General features: G+C 38.2%; 1 protein-coding gene across 2 annotated transcripts in view; it reads left to right on the forward strand.

Moving 5' to 3' along the window:
* The first annotated feature begins 8 nt into the window (after positions 1–8).
* LOC110477491 (putative oxidoreductase ZK1290.5) overlaps positions 9–14320 on the forward strand; it is a 53349-nt gene continuing 39037 nt past the window's right edge. For both annotated transcript variants that reach the window (XM_085585936.1, XM_021543287.4), the window contains exons 1-2: positions 9–108; positions 12882–13130. In XM_085585936.1, the coding sequence (XP_085442062.1) occupies positions 24–108; positions 12882–13130 (334 nt within the window). In that variant the 5' untranslated portion in view covers positions 9–23. The remainder of the gene's footprint in view (positions 109–12881; positions 13131–14320) is intronic.

Genomic DNA, 14320 nt, shown 5'->3' on the forward strand with positions numbered 1-14320 from the left:
GTAGTCCCAGACGCAGCCGGGTTATGGCATGGGCGGGCAGCCCCGGTCCGGGCGGTGTCCCCGCGGTGCCGGTCGCCAGCGGCCGCAGCATCCCGGTGCTGGGGCTCGGTAAGTGGCGGCCGGCCCGCCCGGAGCCCGCCTCGCTGCCGGAGGCGGTGTGAGAGGCGGGGGTCACGCCGGGCCCGGCCGGGCCGGCTCGGCGGGTTCGGCGCTGCCTTGGCCCGCAGCCGGAGCCGCCTCAGGGCGGCGGGGCCGGAGCCGCCTGCCGAGCTGCCCGCGCCGGGCCGGGCGGGCCCGGTCTCCTCCGAGAGCCCCTGGCTGCCGGGCGAAGCTCCGCGCTCGGGCCGGGCGCGACCAGCCGGGCCTGCCGGGCAGCGCGGGGCTCACGCCCCGCTCCCATCGCACCTGCCCGGGCCGGGCGCGGTGTTGTGGCGGCTTGGGAGTGTCTTAGGAAGCTTGGGAGCAGACCTCTCTGTAGAGCAGACTCTCATGGTAGAATTAACCTTACTGCGCCTGTTCAACAGAGATCCTGCGTAGGAATCTCAGCATCTGTGAGGCACAAGGGAATGGTGGTTGATGAGAATCAGGAATATTTGATGCAGCTGTCTCTTACACAGTCACTGTGTAGTGAGCAAAATGGCTTATGTTGTTCAAAAATTGCTGTTGTTTTTTAACACTTACTGCCAGTTTGCTTTTCTTGGTGATATTTTCATAAAATTGAGGAAAAAAACAATGTAAATAGTCTTTTTTAGAGAATGGACTTGGTTGTCTTATGTCCATTTTTTCAGTATATGCTGAACTGTGCTTCAGACTGTCTACAGAATCACCTTTTTATTGGAGGTTGTAATGCATTTCTTGGGTTATGGGTAGAATAAACTGTCTGGAAAACAGACATGCAGAAAGACTCCTTTGTACTCTCCACCCAATAGCTGTTCCCTGTCCTTTTGCTGTACTGGAAAGTTCTGAGTAGTTTATTCTTATGCCTGGAGTCATACCACAGTAGATGGATAGTGGCATACAAGAAAATCAAGTTTGAAATTTTCTGGCCCAGTAACTTTTGGCTTTCCAAGAGCTTCTCTTGACTCTCAAGGAACTTCTCTTGGCTTCTCTTGACTTAGAGTGGTGGTGTTGTAATGAGCAGGATTTAATTCTTTGGTTTCACTTATTTGTCTTGCTGGAGTAACACTTTACATACTGCTTTATACAGTCTGCAGATCTTCGAAGATTTTGTAATAGATAGGAAAAGGAGAGAGGGAAAAAAAAAGGTGAAACTTGTCACTCTTGCTTTGTGGTTAAAAGCTATAAAAATCACAATAGGCAGCCCAACACAATGGGATCTTTATGGTAGCTGTTCTCACTTAATTTCTCTTTTCCACATTAATGGCTTATTTTTGTTACAGTCTTACTGCATTAACTAATATTTGCAGTGCAAAAAAATTTACTCAGCTATGAAGTACAGGCAGGTTTTCTTAAATGAGAATGCATTTTCTGTAAGGCCATTTTCTGCAGGATTTAAGAATTGTTTGGCATTTCTTATCCCTTTAAGCATGCAGACCTAATTGTTATATGGTGCCTCAAAGACTACTTTAATAGATATGGATGTTGCATCTGTTGCTAGATAATCTTTCTAAGAGCTTCAGAGAGATAAATATGCTTAATATGCATAACAATGGTTTCAACTGTCCAGTTGTGCCACCTGGAAGGCAGCTCAGATAGCTTTGCAAGTTATTTGGAGGTGAGGAAACCCCTTTTGTAGTGTCTGAGAGCTGAATTAGGAGATAGGTAATGTGTTTCTTGTGCAGAACATGTGACTCAAGAGAGTGCAACCACACTTGGAATAGGATTCTGTCAAAATTATCTCTTCATGTTCAGGGTTCAGTTATCAAAAGGTATTTGTGATGGTGGTTTTTTTGTATGGTTTCATTTTTTTAATGTGTTTCCATGCCATTTGCATTCCATGTCATTTGTATAGAAGTTCAGTAAGTTGGTCAAGGTTTGATGCAAAAGGGAAGATGTGAGGAAGGAAGTTAAGTCTTTCATTAGGTTACCATTCACTTTCTGGGGCTTTGTGCTCTTGTATAAACTGTTCTTAGTGAGAAGAATCCATTTCCATTAAAATCCCTAGTGAGAAAGACAAATTTTTACACCAGAGGAGGCCATGGAGTATGCAAAATGTGTGTTCAGTCTGAAGGGTTACTTGGAATAACATGCCAAATTGTGTACATCCAAAATCTCATATCTAGTTAGATGCATATTCTTAGTGTCTTGTATCTGGCAAGGAGACCAGTCTACTAGCAATGGAAAACAAGCTGACTTGCCTGAGAAACCAAGCAATTATTATAAGGCAGCTCACCTTTTTTTTAGAAATATGTTGCATGGCTAAAGTTTTAATAAAGAGATAAAAATAATCTGCACCTTGTATATTGTCTGATTCTGAAAACTGCTAGTAACCTTCTGTTTGCTATGGTTTAATGCTATCTGTTGTGTTAGCCAACATTATTCACGTGCAGAGGGTCAGGCGTGTTTATGGTCATTTTCATTACAAAGGCTGCTTTCTACTGGAGTAGGCTTAAGTCTAAAATGAATTGGCATTTTGGCCCTAATGCTTGTCTCAAGGGTAAATCTGTGCCCCAGAGAGTACATTACCTCACAGTGGCTGTAGATTGCATTAGGAAAAGGATACATGCACTATCTTGCTGCTAAGATTAGTGTTTTAGAATTGCATGGCAAATAACTGATACAAAACCTGACACTGTTTAGAAGTTACAGATGTAGCCACATTTTCCATAGGAGCTACATGTGTCTTAGAATCTGTTGGTGAGACTTTGTACTATAGTAGAAAATTATATTCTTACAGTTTCTTAACTACAGAATACTTGGTGTTTACCTAAAGCCGGGTCCTCCAAAAATTATCACTTGTCAAAATGGCATACACAGTATCATCCTTGTCAGGTTTTGGAAGAAAAATGCATAATTTGAACTGTTCATGCTTACTTCTGTAAGTAGGAAGCTCTCACTTAGACAGTTGTCACTTCCTTTTTTTTAAGTCTGAGGAGTGAAAATGCCACTCTCTATAGCATTTGATTATAATTCAGTAGCACAAGGGCTTTTCTTCCTGTAACTGAAATACTAAGACTTTTGTCAAGGTCATGTGTGAATGGTTGGTATCTCTTCAGGATTGTTTTGGTGCTTTCTATTGAAACTCTCTTCATTCCCTTTATATGGTAGTTATATTCCCATTAGAACAGGGGTTTGTGTGTGTGTGTGTGTGTTTTTCTTTGTTAATTTGTGTTTGTTGTTTTGTTTGGGGTTTTTTTAGGGATGATAATTAAATTTTGGTGGCTTGATCAAGTAGCCAGTGATTTCTTGAAAATATGTGCTGGTGATACCAAAAATATATAAAATCTTTTTATATAAAATTAATTGCATACTTGTTTGGGAAGGGGCATCAGGACACAGAATTACTAAACAAAATAATTAAGTCTTTATACTCATTGTGCCTTACTGGGGTCATACAGAGTGAGTATTTTATCAGGAGTAATAATGTTCTTTAAATAAGGTCATTCAAGAATGCCCAGCATCATTATTGTAGGTACTGTAGCTGGGAAAGCAGTCAGGTACTGCTCTGAGCAGTTTTTGGTCAAACGGCCAGATCCTGCAGGAAAGTAATGCACACACAATCCTCCCAGACTCAAAGGAAACAATTAAAATATCTCTGTCCTCATTTCAGGGTGTTTCATAGATAACGTTCCTGATACTCTGCTCTACCCTTGTCTAAGTAAATAAATCGTAAAAGTAGGTTTTGACTGATTTTTACTGATTGCATTTAAGACTGCATCATTTGCATTGCAACCACTCAGGACTTGTATTGTTCCCAGTTCTTTTCACAACAAATAGACCTCCTGGCAAAAAGCACAGAATCAGATTGCTCCACTTTCTTTGCATCAGACCGTGTTTGTTTTTTCATCAAAATGCTACATAAATTTAATTCTTAATGCTGAATGGAAGTAGTTTAACATTCCATAATGTATTAGTAATCTAGTTACCTATTTCTTAATAATTAATCCTAGAGTTGCTTATTCTCATTCGTAAACATAGCTGTGGTCAAAAAAAGACCCAGTTCTGCTGGACTGTGCATTCAATTCAATGGCAGTAGAGTCAAGCCTTCACTTGTTTTCATTTTCTACTGTTAATGCTTTTTTTTAAGTTCATGGCTCCTGTTTCTTCATGGCTTTGGTTCTTAAGGAAATTTATGTAACAGTGGTCCTGGTACCAAGACCTATGGCACTCCCTGCTATTAATCTTATCCTGTAATAAGAATTGGCTGTTTATTTCTTCTCTTTTTTTTTATGTCTCAACCATTTTTTTTCTCTTGAGGCTCTGCTTCTCACCCATGGTTACCAAGTTGCCTTAATAGCCTCTTGTGATGAACAAAATGCCACCTCTATAAATCTTTCTGTCTCAATTCATCCACTGTTTCAGTAGATCTGACCTTGAGAAGTTGTACTTGATCTTTGAGGGCCTCCAGATATTTAAGGTCTCTCCTGTAGGGCCTGGGGCTGTACCCCAGGCAGCTGGGTACAGAGTGGAGCAGAGCAGTGTCCTCTCCCAGCCTGACTGACCCTGTGAGCTCCTACCTTCCTTGCTTTCTTCCAGCCTCACCTCCTTCCAGCCTGCTGCTGTTTTACTCCTTAAAAAAGATTGGATACTATACAATGTTGTTTTAAGGGGTACTAATAAATGCATCTGGGGCAAAATGCTGGGCCAACTTTTGTTTACATCAGAGTACACGAAACAGAAATATCCTTTTTTTTCTGAGGGAAATTGGTGCTTTGTCTCTGCTCTCTTGTATATCTACAAATCTATGAGGTCAGCTTTTTATATGTTTGCTGGGGATTTTACCTTATATTATGGCATATGAACTGTGATTTAATAGCAGAAAAATATCTTCCTTTTTCACACTGGATTATTTGTGGTAATCACTGTATTGTTGATGTGATACAGATGAATTTTAGATAGCCTTCCCTAAGTTTAAGTAATAACTCAATTTACTGTATAATAATCAATCAAAATACTGTTTAATAAATCAATCACTGTTTAATAATTAAAACTTCTGCTAGTGTAAGCAGAGGCACTTAATGTGTGTTAAATGCTTTTAACTTTTCTTTGCCATTAAGACTTTGAAATGTTACAAGCCTAATTGCCGAAGAGAAGAAAAAATGTTTTGTCAGCAGTTTGAAATTAACAGAGAAGCAAGCTGCAGTAGATATCGGTTTTTGTATTTCAGCATATTTCTTTAGTGTAAAAAAAGAATATACCAAACTTTGGGATGGGGTGAAATAGAAAGCTAAGCTTTATCTTTCAACCTTCATGCAGCAGATTTTAGTCATCATACCTTTTTTTCTTTGCCAGAGCTTGCTAGCATAGTTTCTGCAGCATTGGCTGGTGCTGCTGTAACCTGAATTGCAGCAGTTCTTCTGTCACCAGATGAGGAGAAGGGAGGTATTAATTCCCAAACTCTCTTCAGTTCTAATGTTTATGCAAAGTACAGCACAGGGAGTGATACAAAATCCTTGTTAAAGGGAAGTAGGGAGAGAAAGGGGAAAGCCCTTTCTGTGGCTTTGCAGCAGTTTCATAACTTGAAGGTCTGTTTGTCATTCTTAGTGCCTGAATGGAGGTGCTTTGCATTCTAATGCATAAATTTCTAAGGCTGGATATGCAGTGTGAGAGGAGGGGCTAGAGGAGATGTTATTTGTTTCAGGAACTTTTAGAAAATGCATTTTAAATTCTTAAGATGATATGGGGGAAAAGAAGCATTTAATCAGAAGTGTTGTTTATTGTTCATTTCAGTTTGCACTGAGGGGAGCTGGGTTGTTGCTGTCCTTGGAGCTGATGAACAGTTACCAGTGGGACACGGGAGTCTCAGCCCTCGTAGTGTCATGTGGTAGTGCAGGAGGAGGATCTGTCATCATTCACAATTGCACTTTGCAAGTAAAGAGCACTGGTATGATGTCAGAAATTACCCATCAGCTCAAATTAGGATGGTAATTATTGTCACAGTGGTAATTACTGTGCATACATTTTCATTGTGTAAAGCTATGAGTCACTACAAATCACAGTTCTCTTTATAATTTTTCCTATAATATTATCTTTACAGTATTTTAAGTGGCTTTGAATTATTGGTCTCACGTTCAACTCCATATCTTAAATTTGCTGTCCCTCTACTTAATTGGATGTTGGCTATGTGTAATCATAAATTATCTATATAATTTATTAAGTCATCCTTTCACAGCAGAAATTATTTTGATAATGTTCTAATTAAGTACAGAATATGGGTATTTTATTTTCTTTCGATCATTCGTTTTTGTGGAAGTTTTATAGAGGTGAAAAAATTTGTCATGGGTTTGTCTCATTTGTAAAGTATTCTCCAAATGTCTAGTGTTAATTAATTAATGTCATCTTTATCAGATAGTCTCTATCTGTTTCAAAAAGGAAAGAAAATAATATTTCTGTTCAGTCTGTTTGCTGCATATAATAAATATCCTCGTAGTTATGAAATTAAAGGTTCTATCAAGGTGTGGTAAGTTTTGAAAATAGTTTCAATTGAGTTAAGAAGGGACTAGAATAAAAATAATTTAAAACTGGTTCACACCAGCAATTCTTCGTGCACTATTAACTGCTAAGATCCAGTCACAAAACATTACTCTGAGGAGAAAAGGTTTAGTGAACCCTAGAAATTGGATTTGATTTATGCCAGAAAATCTGCCTTTTCACTGCTTGAGATTTCTATGGAAGGAAGCCACAGTCTTTTACCAAATGGTTTCTAAGGTAACATCTTATAGCAGAGCATCTGAAACCAATTTGGTTGTTAATGAGAAATAGTTCTCACGGTGGTGGGAAAGTGTGGAGTGAAAGAAAGGCTTTAAAATTTGGCAGTCTGTCTGTAAAGGCATTTAAATAAATGTGTGCTGCTGCTCTGCTTATGAAATTTCTACAGGAATTACATTCATAATTGCCTTCCAAATGTACAGGTCTCTTTCCAGATTTTATTGATAGACTGTTCATGATTAAAATATTTGAATACTACAGATGAATAATTTAAATAGCTGGCACTTTTCCAGAGGAAATCTCTTCACTACTGCTGAAAGAAAAATTTGCATTTTTGGGGTGATAGTTAATTCTGGTGCCAGAAATCCATCAGTGAATTGGTGCCATATCAGAGCAATAGCGTCCCACTGATAGCAGATGCCACTTGCAGGCTTCCTGGGACTGCCGTGAGAGACATTCTGAGAAGTTACTCTTGCACCTACTCTCTGTCTAAGGTTCTGAGGAGATAAATGGTGGGTCAGTGAACAGAAATGTGTGGTCATTTTACAGTAGGTGATCTGAATATCCTCTACAGTCAGAGCCTCTTTGGGATGGAGGGAATAGAGTGCTTCTGTCAACAATGGCTCCTTGCCATTTCTTCCTTCCTCTCAGGAAGAGAGCAAACCAGCAATTCTGGCTTCCCTTTCCCTGGATACATAATAAACACGTAATGGCTCTCTCCTACCCCTTGCCTTGAGGCAAGGCTGTATTCCTGCATTTTGTTTCTTGTTGCCTGTGTAGACTTGCCTGAGTAGAACTGCAGAGTTTAAAATCATGCTTGCTTACTTTTTTTTGCTCGTGTTACTGTTACAGAATTCTGTTCTGAGTCGCACAGGGGAAAAACAGTCTCCCATTAAGCAGTGGATCATATTTAGCAGGCAAACAAGCAAATAAAAGAATAAGAAAGAGAAGCATTACCAAAGTAAAACTGACATACTAAAAAACTTAAACTGTACATAATCCAAATAACTTTTACAGAGGCAAGAGAAACATGCCTTAAATGACTACGTTTTAGATAAACCTTTGTGCTGCCTTTTTTCTGACCAATTATAAACCATTGATTATAATGGGAGTCTGCTCAGTGTTTTTTAGTTATTGTTGATGGTGTCCTACCAGTTTTTCCAGAAGCCCATTGTCCCCTTAGGCTCCATTCCCTCAGGAGTAGCTGCCCTATTTTATATACACATTGGGTGCCAGTCTTGTACTCTGAATAAAATATCCAAGTTATTTTGTAAAAGTAATTGTTATTAAATTTCGATCTCTTATGCTGAAATAGTCTCTAGTTGCCTCATGAAAATTGTAGAGTGCAGTAACTTCATGGCAAGGTTTGCTTTGGTTTCACGTGCTGCAGAGGGAAGCCCTACACTCTAGAAATCTAGAGAGAGGATCCTTGAATATTTTGTCATAGGATTTTCTGAGTAACTGACACTGTTAAGATAAAACTATACCAAATAATTTACTATGGCAAATTTAGTTGGGTTCTAGTGCTGTGGTAGTAGAAAGTTAGTGTGACATTATTGGCTTGTCTGAGAGCAGCTGTAGAGATGGCGCTGGGGAATATAATAGAAAGAAGGGCTCCAGGAGAAAAGTTCATGGAGAAGGTCATTCTGATCTTTTGTTGATTGGCTAGGATGCATCTGTGATTTTATTTTTCTTTAATTTGAATAAAAGCATTTATTAAATCAAATTATTCAACTGCTGCTGCTAAAGGGGGAACTTGTTTTGCTCCATTCCTTGCATGAAATGTAGTGGGTTTTCCTCTCTGAGGAATTATTCAGGTTCATGAATAATTCTGAAACCTTACTCTCTTTTTTTGGCCATTTAAGAATCTGAGTCAGCTTGTCAGAGGATCATATGAATACAAAATCAGAAGGAGGGTATAAGACAGACAGCAAGGACAGCAAGTAAGGATTGTCTGTCCTTGAGCCTTTCCACAGAAGAGGCATGTGGTTTTGTGAATGCGTTAAGAATTAACTTTGAAATGTGTTATATGTTCATTTTCATTATGTATGGCCATTTCATGTTTTGTCATCTCATTTGCTCATAAGGTAATTAGGAAATCAAAACTATATGAACACCAAAAAATTCAATATGTCATAAGATGTGTTACATTGATGTAATATTAAATAGTAGAAATAAAACAAATAGAATCAGGTATTTCAAGCCTGGTATGGTATAAAATACCATATAGACACAATGAGTGTCTAACAGTTGGGAAAAGAATGTTTGTGCTTTTGAGAGTTTTTAGGTGATTAATTTGAGATTAAAAAATCAGCAAGGAATGGTATCTTTACAGATGTTTTCTTTGTCAACTCTTTAAATTTAGTACTGATGTCAGAAGATCATTAGTCTCTGATGTGATCTCTAAATATTCTGGTTGGGGTTTCAGCAGGAACTTTTCTAATGGTATTCCACTGAATTCAAGTAGCCAAAGTAATTAATCTCACTGGTCATTTTCATATATTCAAATGAATAATCGTTTCACATTTCATAAAGAACATGACACTTTGCCACAAAGGGAGGGAGAAAGCAGGGAGAGAAAGCAGATCCGGCTTCTGTTTTGAAAAACGGTGCTTTGGATTTCTCTCTGTAGTTCTACAGCTTTGTGAGGGGGAACAGAAAGTTTAATGAGGCTGAGAGCTGAGATTGTGCATAAATCTGGAAGCAGGGATAGCGGGTGGTTTCTTACTTGTTTTACATATTTGGTGGGGAGAGGAGAGGAGGTGTTGCTAATTTTCTGGTTTGGAGGGGTTGGGGGTGGTGTTGCTGAATGGGATGGCATGTTGGGGCTTTTTCCCCTGTAACAACTGCATTGTGAGCAGGAGTCTGCTTTTCTAATAATCTTTGTATCATTTTATGGGTTGTCAGAGCGTGTTCTCATTCCAGTTTTGATGGCAGTGTTCTGCAGGGTACTGAGAAAGTAACTGTGAAAAAATAACAATGTAACCAGTTAAGCCTACTTTCCATGGATCTGTGTCCTTTGACCTATCCATATTTTCACTGCAGTATCCTTGTCCCTTACCACCACCAGTTTTTCACAAAATCCATAGAAATGTAATTGGCTTGCATGTCTTGTAATCTGTCAAATTTGGCTTAGTTCAGTCAGTAGGGTAACAGTGCTATTTCCCTAGGAAAGAAGTTAAAATACTAGCTAAAAAATAGGAAGCTTTTCCAAACTTACTGATATTTAACATAGTTTCTCGAAATGAGTTCCTTTTTCTTATCAGCAAATTCTAGGGAAAAATGTATTAAATATTTTTAGAAACTGGAATGTGATGGAAAGGGTGCAGATTCATACTAGTTTTAAATGCATGATTGGATTCTGTTTTTAAATATATATGTACAGCGTGAATTACATCTCTGTGAGCAAAGGGGAATGCCAAACATGTGAGAATGTTACTGTGTTCAAATAGCATTGTTTAAATTCCTAATGGAAAAAGAACTAGAAAGTTCAGTCCTTTCACTTTTGTTATCCATCTGCATCTATGACTTGTAACTTCTTTAATCAGATGTATAAACACAAGAAAACTGTGGTTTCTGAAGTCTGGAAATGTTATATTAGTAGCATAATTAACTTATCAACCTATTGTTCATTATTAAGTTGGCTTGCAAAGTGGTAATATTAAGTAATTGTCGATTTCTTTTTGATTACTGTGTAGTGCACCAGGACTGTTGTAGTTCATTTTTAGGCATAGAAACTGAGATAATTTCCTCCAGATTGATCTTGCTGTCTTTATTTCTTGTGTAACAAGTGTGCATGCCACCATGGAATGGGGAACAATACCAAAATTATTCTGATTTTTCTTTCTTAACCACTCTCTCCCTTTAACTTAAAGGGTTAAATTAAAAAAAAAGAAAAAAAAAAGTTGTTTGTCCTAAATGTTCTTATTGAAATCCATTATGCATGAAAAGAGTCTGAGTCCATTTGCAAGACCTCTAAATGAACTCCATTCATTCTGTGCTTAGAAATGTCCATTCAGCCAGAAACAGACACAATAGTTACAACCTCATTTATTTTGCACCAGTACCAGCATATTAAAAGTGAAAGGTTTGTTGTGAATAAGTATAGTAATTTTTCTGTGCTAGTTATATAATTCTGTAATAAAATTCCTTTAGCATTTCAATAATGTACAATTTCATATATATTCTTATAAGTGTAATGTAGTAGTAGCATTGCAGTCATCTAAAATTCTTAAACATAAGGATTTTGAAATAGCTATTTTGAAAATCAGATTGACTTAGCTGAAGTTACTTTGATGTAAAACAAGTTGTAGAGACATTTATTTATAGTTAGGTCAGAAATTAAGCCAATTAGTAATCATAATTAGTGGCTATGGCAAAAAATTATTTAAAGTTTTGTCTTCTAGACCATCAAATCTTTGTTTATGTTTGGAAAGTAAATTACTTATGAATGCATGTCAAAATTGTAGGAATATAGTATTATAGTTTCATCACTTCAAAATCCATGATGATAAGTCAAGAGTTTTGTTCTTGATTCCACATTTTGTTGGTCTCAAATGTAAAGTGGAAATTGTTCTTTTGTGTGTAGCAGGATGTCATCATCCTGATGTGTATGAGTGGGAGATCAGACCATATTATATCTTAGTTTAAATGACTTTGAGCGTTGAGCAAGACTTGCTGGCTTTCCTTCTAAGATCAGGAAAGCAAAAAGGATAAGCATTTAGGAAAACCTGGTTCACTTTCCTTGCAAGTCAGACTTTTCCAAGTTCTTCTCACTGATGCTGGTAGTTAAAAGCATGTGAGAATGTCCTGCAGCCTCCTCTGGGCGTTGCTGCCCTGCTGGGGTTGGGGGCTCTGCGGAGGAGCACCAGTGGTGCTTTCAGTGGTGGCCTCTTCCTGCCACCCTGGGTGGCCATTTGCAAGGCTACTTCCACAATGTGCAGGTAGCATTTGGGTTGGAAAGAGAAGGGTAAGAGCAGGTACAAATTTCACTTTAAATAATTCTTTAACTGGAGTTCTTTATTAATTTGTTTAGATTTAGCAGTGGCTGAAGCCCTGTTGCTGTTCAGGACCGTGCAGGGCTGTGTCTCAAGTCGGTGACGGAGCCGTTTCGTGCTGCCTGTTGTTTACAGGGCTTTAAGTACTAATCACAGCTTGGAAGGAGGTGACTTTGGGAACTGACTGAGCATTTCCTCCAGCAAACTGTAGAAAATACTGTTTGTGGGAAGTCTGTGGAGTGAGGGTGAATGGGTGAGGGGCTCATGGCAGGAAAAGCAACTAACAGGAAAGGGTAAGTAGAAACATCATCCTCCTTGCTCTCAACCAGTTCTTTATCTGAAGTCCTCCTGGTGGTTGCTTTTCCTGCTGAGTCTCCTCCTCCTTCCGTACCCTTGACATGCAAAATACAGATCCAGTGAATCCCCACACAAGGACAGTAACAGGATTTTGTTACTGAAACTCCCTGCATGTCCATTCTGTAACTCTTTTGTAGGATTCCATTGTTTTGGTTACTGCTGAATGTGATATTATGTGACTGGCACCTGCACTGTGGCCCAGCCTGGGATTGTACAATGCAATAATGATTTCAAGCTACCAGGAGTTCAACAGAGTAAAGGTTTCAGGATATGCTTTTTGTGAAGTAAATGGTTTTGAAAGTTTTTCAGGTTTTTTGGTTTTTAAAAATATTTTAATCTGTAAGTGTTATGTTTCTGCATGTAAATTAAGAGACATATACTAATTTTCCATAAAAATTGAAAAATATTTTCTCTTTGATATTTAGCCTAGCTCCTTGACTCACTTCTTTACAGTTAAATGTTGTTGACATTTGATTTTGATGGAGTTGCTTTTGATCAGCACCAACTTCTCCTACTTGATGTGTTTTCCAAGCCTAAAGATCAGTCAGTTCCCATTTCTTTACTATGAGGAAATGAAAACTAAATAAGAAGGTTATGTGACAATATATATATTAAAAAAAAGGAAAAATTGAAAACAATGATAAAATATGCCCCTCATAATTCACTGCTGACAATTCACTTCTGCTTTTGTGTGTTTAGGTACTTCCCACCATGGTGGCTATTCCCATGGCGCGGTGGTCCATGCCCTGCAGAAATGTGGCATTCGTCATATTGACACAGCAAAGAGATATGGCTGTGAATCCCTCCTCCAAAGGGCCATCAGAGAGAGTGGTGTGAAGCGAGAGGACCTCTGGATAACCACCAAACTGTGGCACAGTGATTATGGCTATGAAAACACAAAAAAGGCCTGCCTGGAGTCATGTGAAAGACTTGGTGTTGAATATCTTGGTATGAATCTTTGCATATAGCTCATTTGTTGTGCTTTCCATGGGAGTATTTGCAAAGAGGAATGAATTCTGAAAGAAATTTGTGTAGTACAGATGGGTCACAGAAACCAAATTCTGCCTTTATTTACACATTTGCAGGTTTCTTATTCTGTTTGTTCTCTAGGAAGTTCACATTTGTACTATTAGGAACACAGAACTTTTTCTTGTTGCAAATGTTTTGCAAAGGTATTTTTTATTGTTAAATGACTTGAGGAAAAACTATATCAGGTTTTTATATTTTGCTAAAATAATCCAAAACCTACAAAACAAGGATTCATAAACTTTACAATAATATATTGGCAACAGGGTGACAAAGATGCCTCGTTTCTTCTGTGATCTGTTTTCTTTTTCTCAAGGAATGGGGATCCTTTCTAAAACTTACTTTGTAGGCCTTTCAACTGTTTAAAATTCTGAATACTGCCTTTGGTTTGGTCTGTTTGATGGAATATTTTTTGGAGAAAATGTTGGAAATATATACAAGAATTTAGAAAACTAAAATTAAAGCTTAACTAACACTGCATTTGTAAATTTACCCTGATCATAAACTACTTGTCAAAGATGTTATATTGTTACTCCCTTACTAGACAGGCAGAGTTGTGGTAATGATGCCAATTAGATCTTAGCAACAGGTCATAGGAGTGGAGGTACCTGTAATAAACATGATATTTGCATATTTTAGCAATAAACAGACTCCAATGAGGAAGTGAATTTTGCTGAATTAATAATGTATAATATCAATGGCAGCTGTGTGTTGTATTCATTGCCTTTTTCTGCTGGAGTATTTTACAAGGTGAACAGGGGAAAACCTGTATCTGTTAAAGACTGAGATACTTACATGCACATCTTTGGCTCCATTCGTTCTGGAAATGTATCCCTTAACTTCCTCCACAGGTACAGAATAATACAAAATGAATGAAAATTACTTTTTGTTTGTCCTGTGCAAATGCAAGTCACTACAATGAGACTTTAATAAACAAGGTTTTGAGCCCTGACTTTCTCCTTTAAACTGAGAAATAGCATTATTCCTTCTCTCTGTTTTCTGCTTGTTATATTTTGTTTGCTTTCTTTTTTCTTCTGCTTGCTCTGGCACTGGTGCTGAATGTTGATGAGAGAAAAGCTTGACACACTTCCAAGAAGTCATTTGCAGTGATT

Source organism: Lonchura striata, chromosome 8, assembly GCF_050655825.1.
Source record: "Lonchura striata isolate lonStrDom1 chromosome 8, ASM5065582v1, whole genome shotgun sequence".
Classification (NCBI taxonomy): domain Eukaryota; kingdom Metazoa; phylum Chordata; class Aves; order Passeriformes; family Estrildidae; genus Lonchura; species Lonchura striata.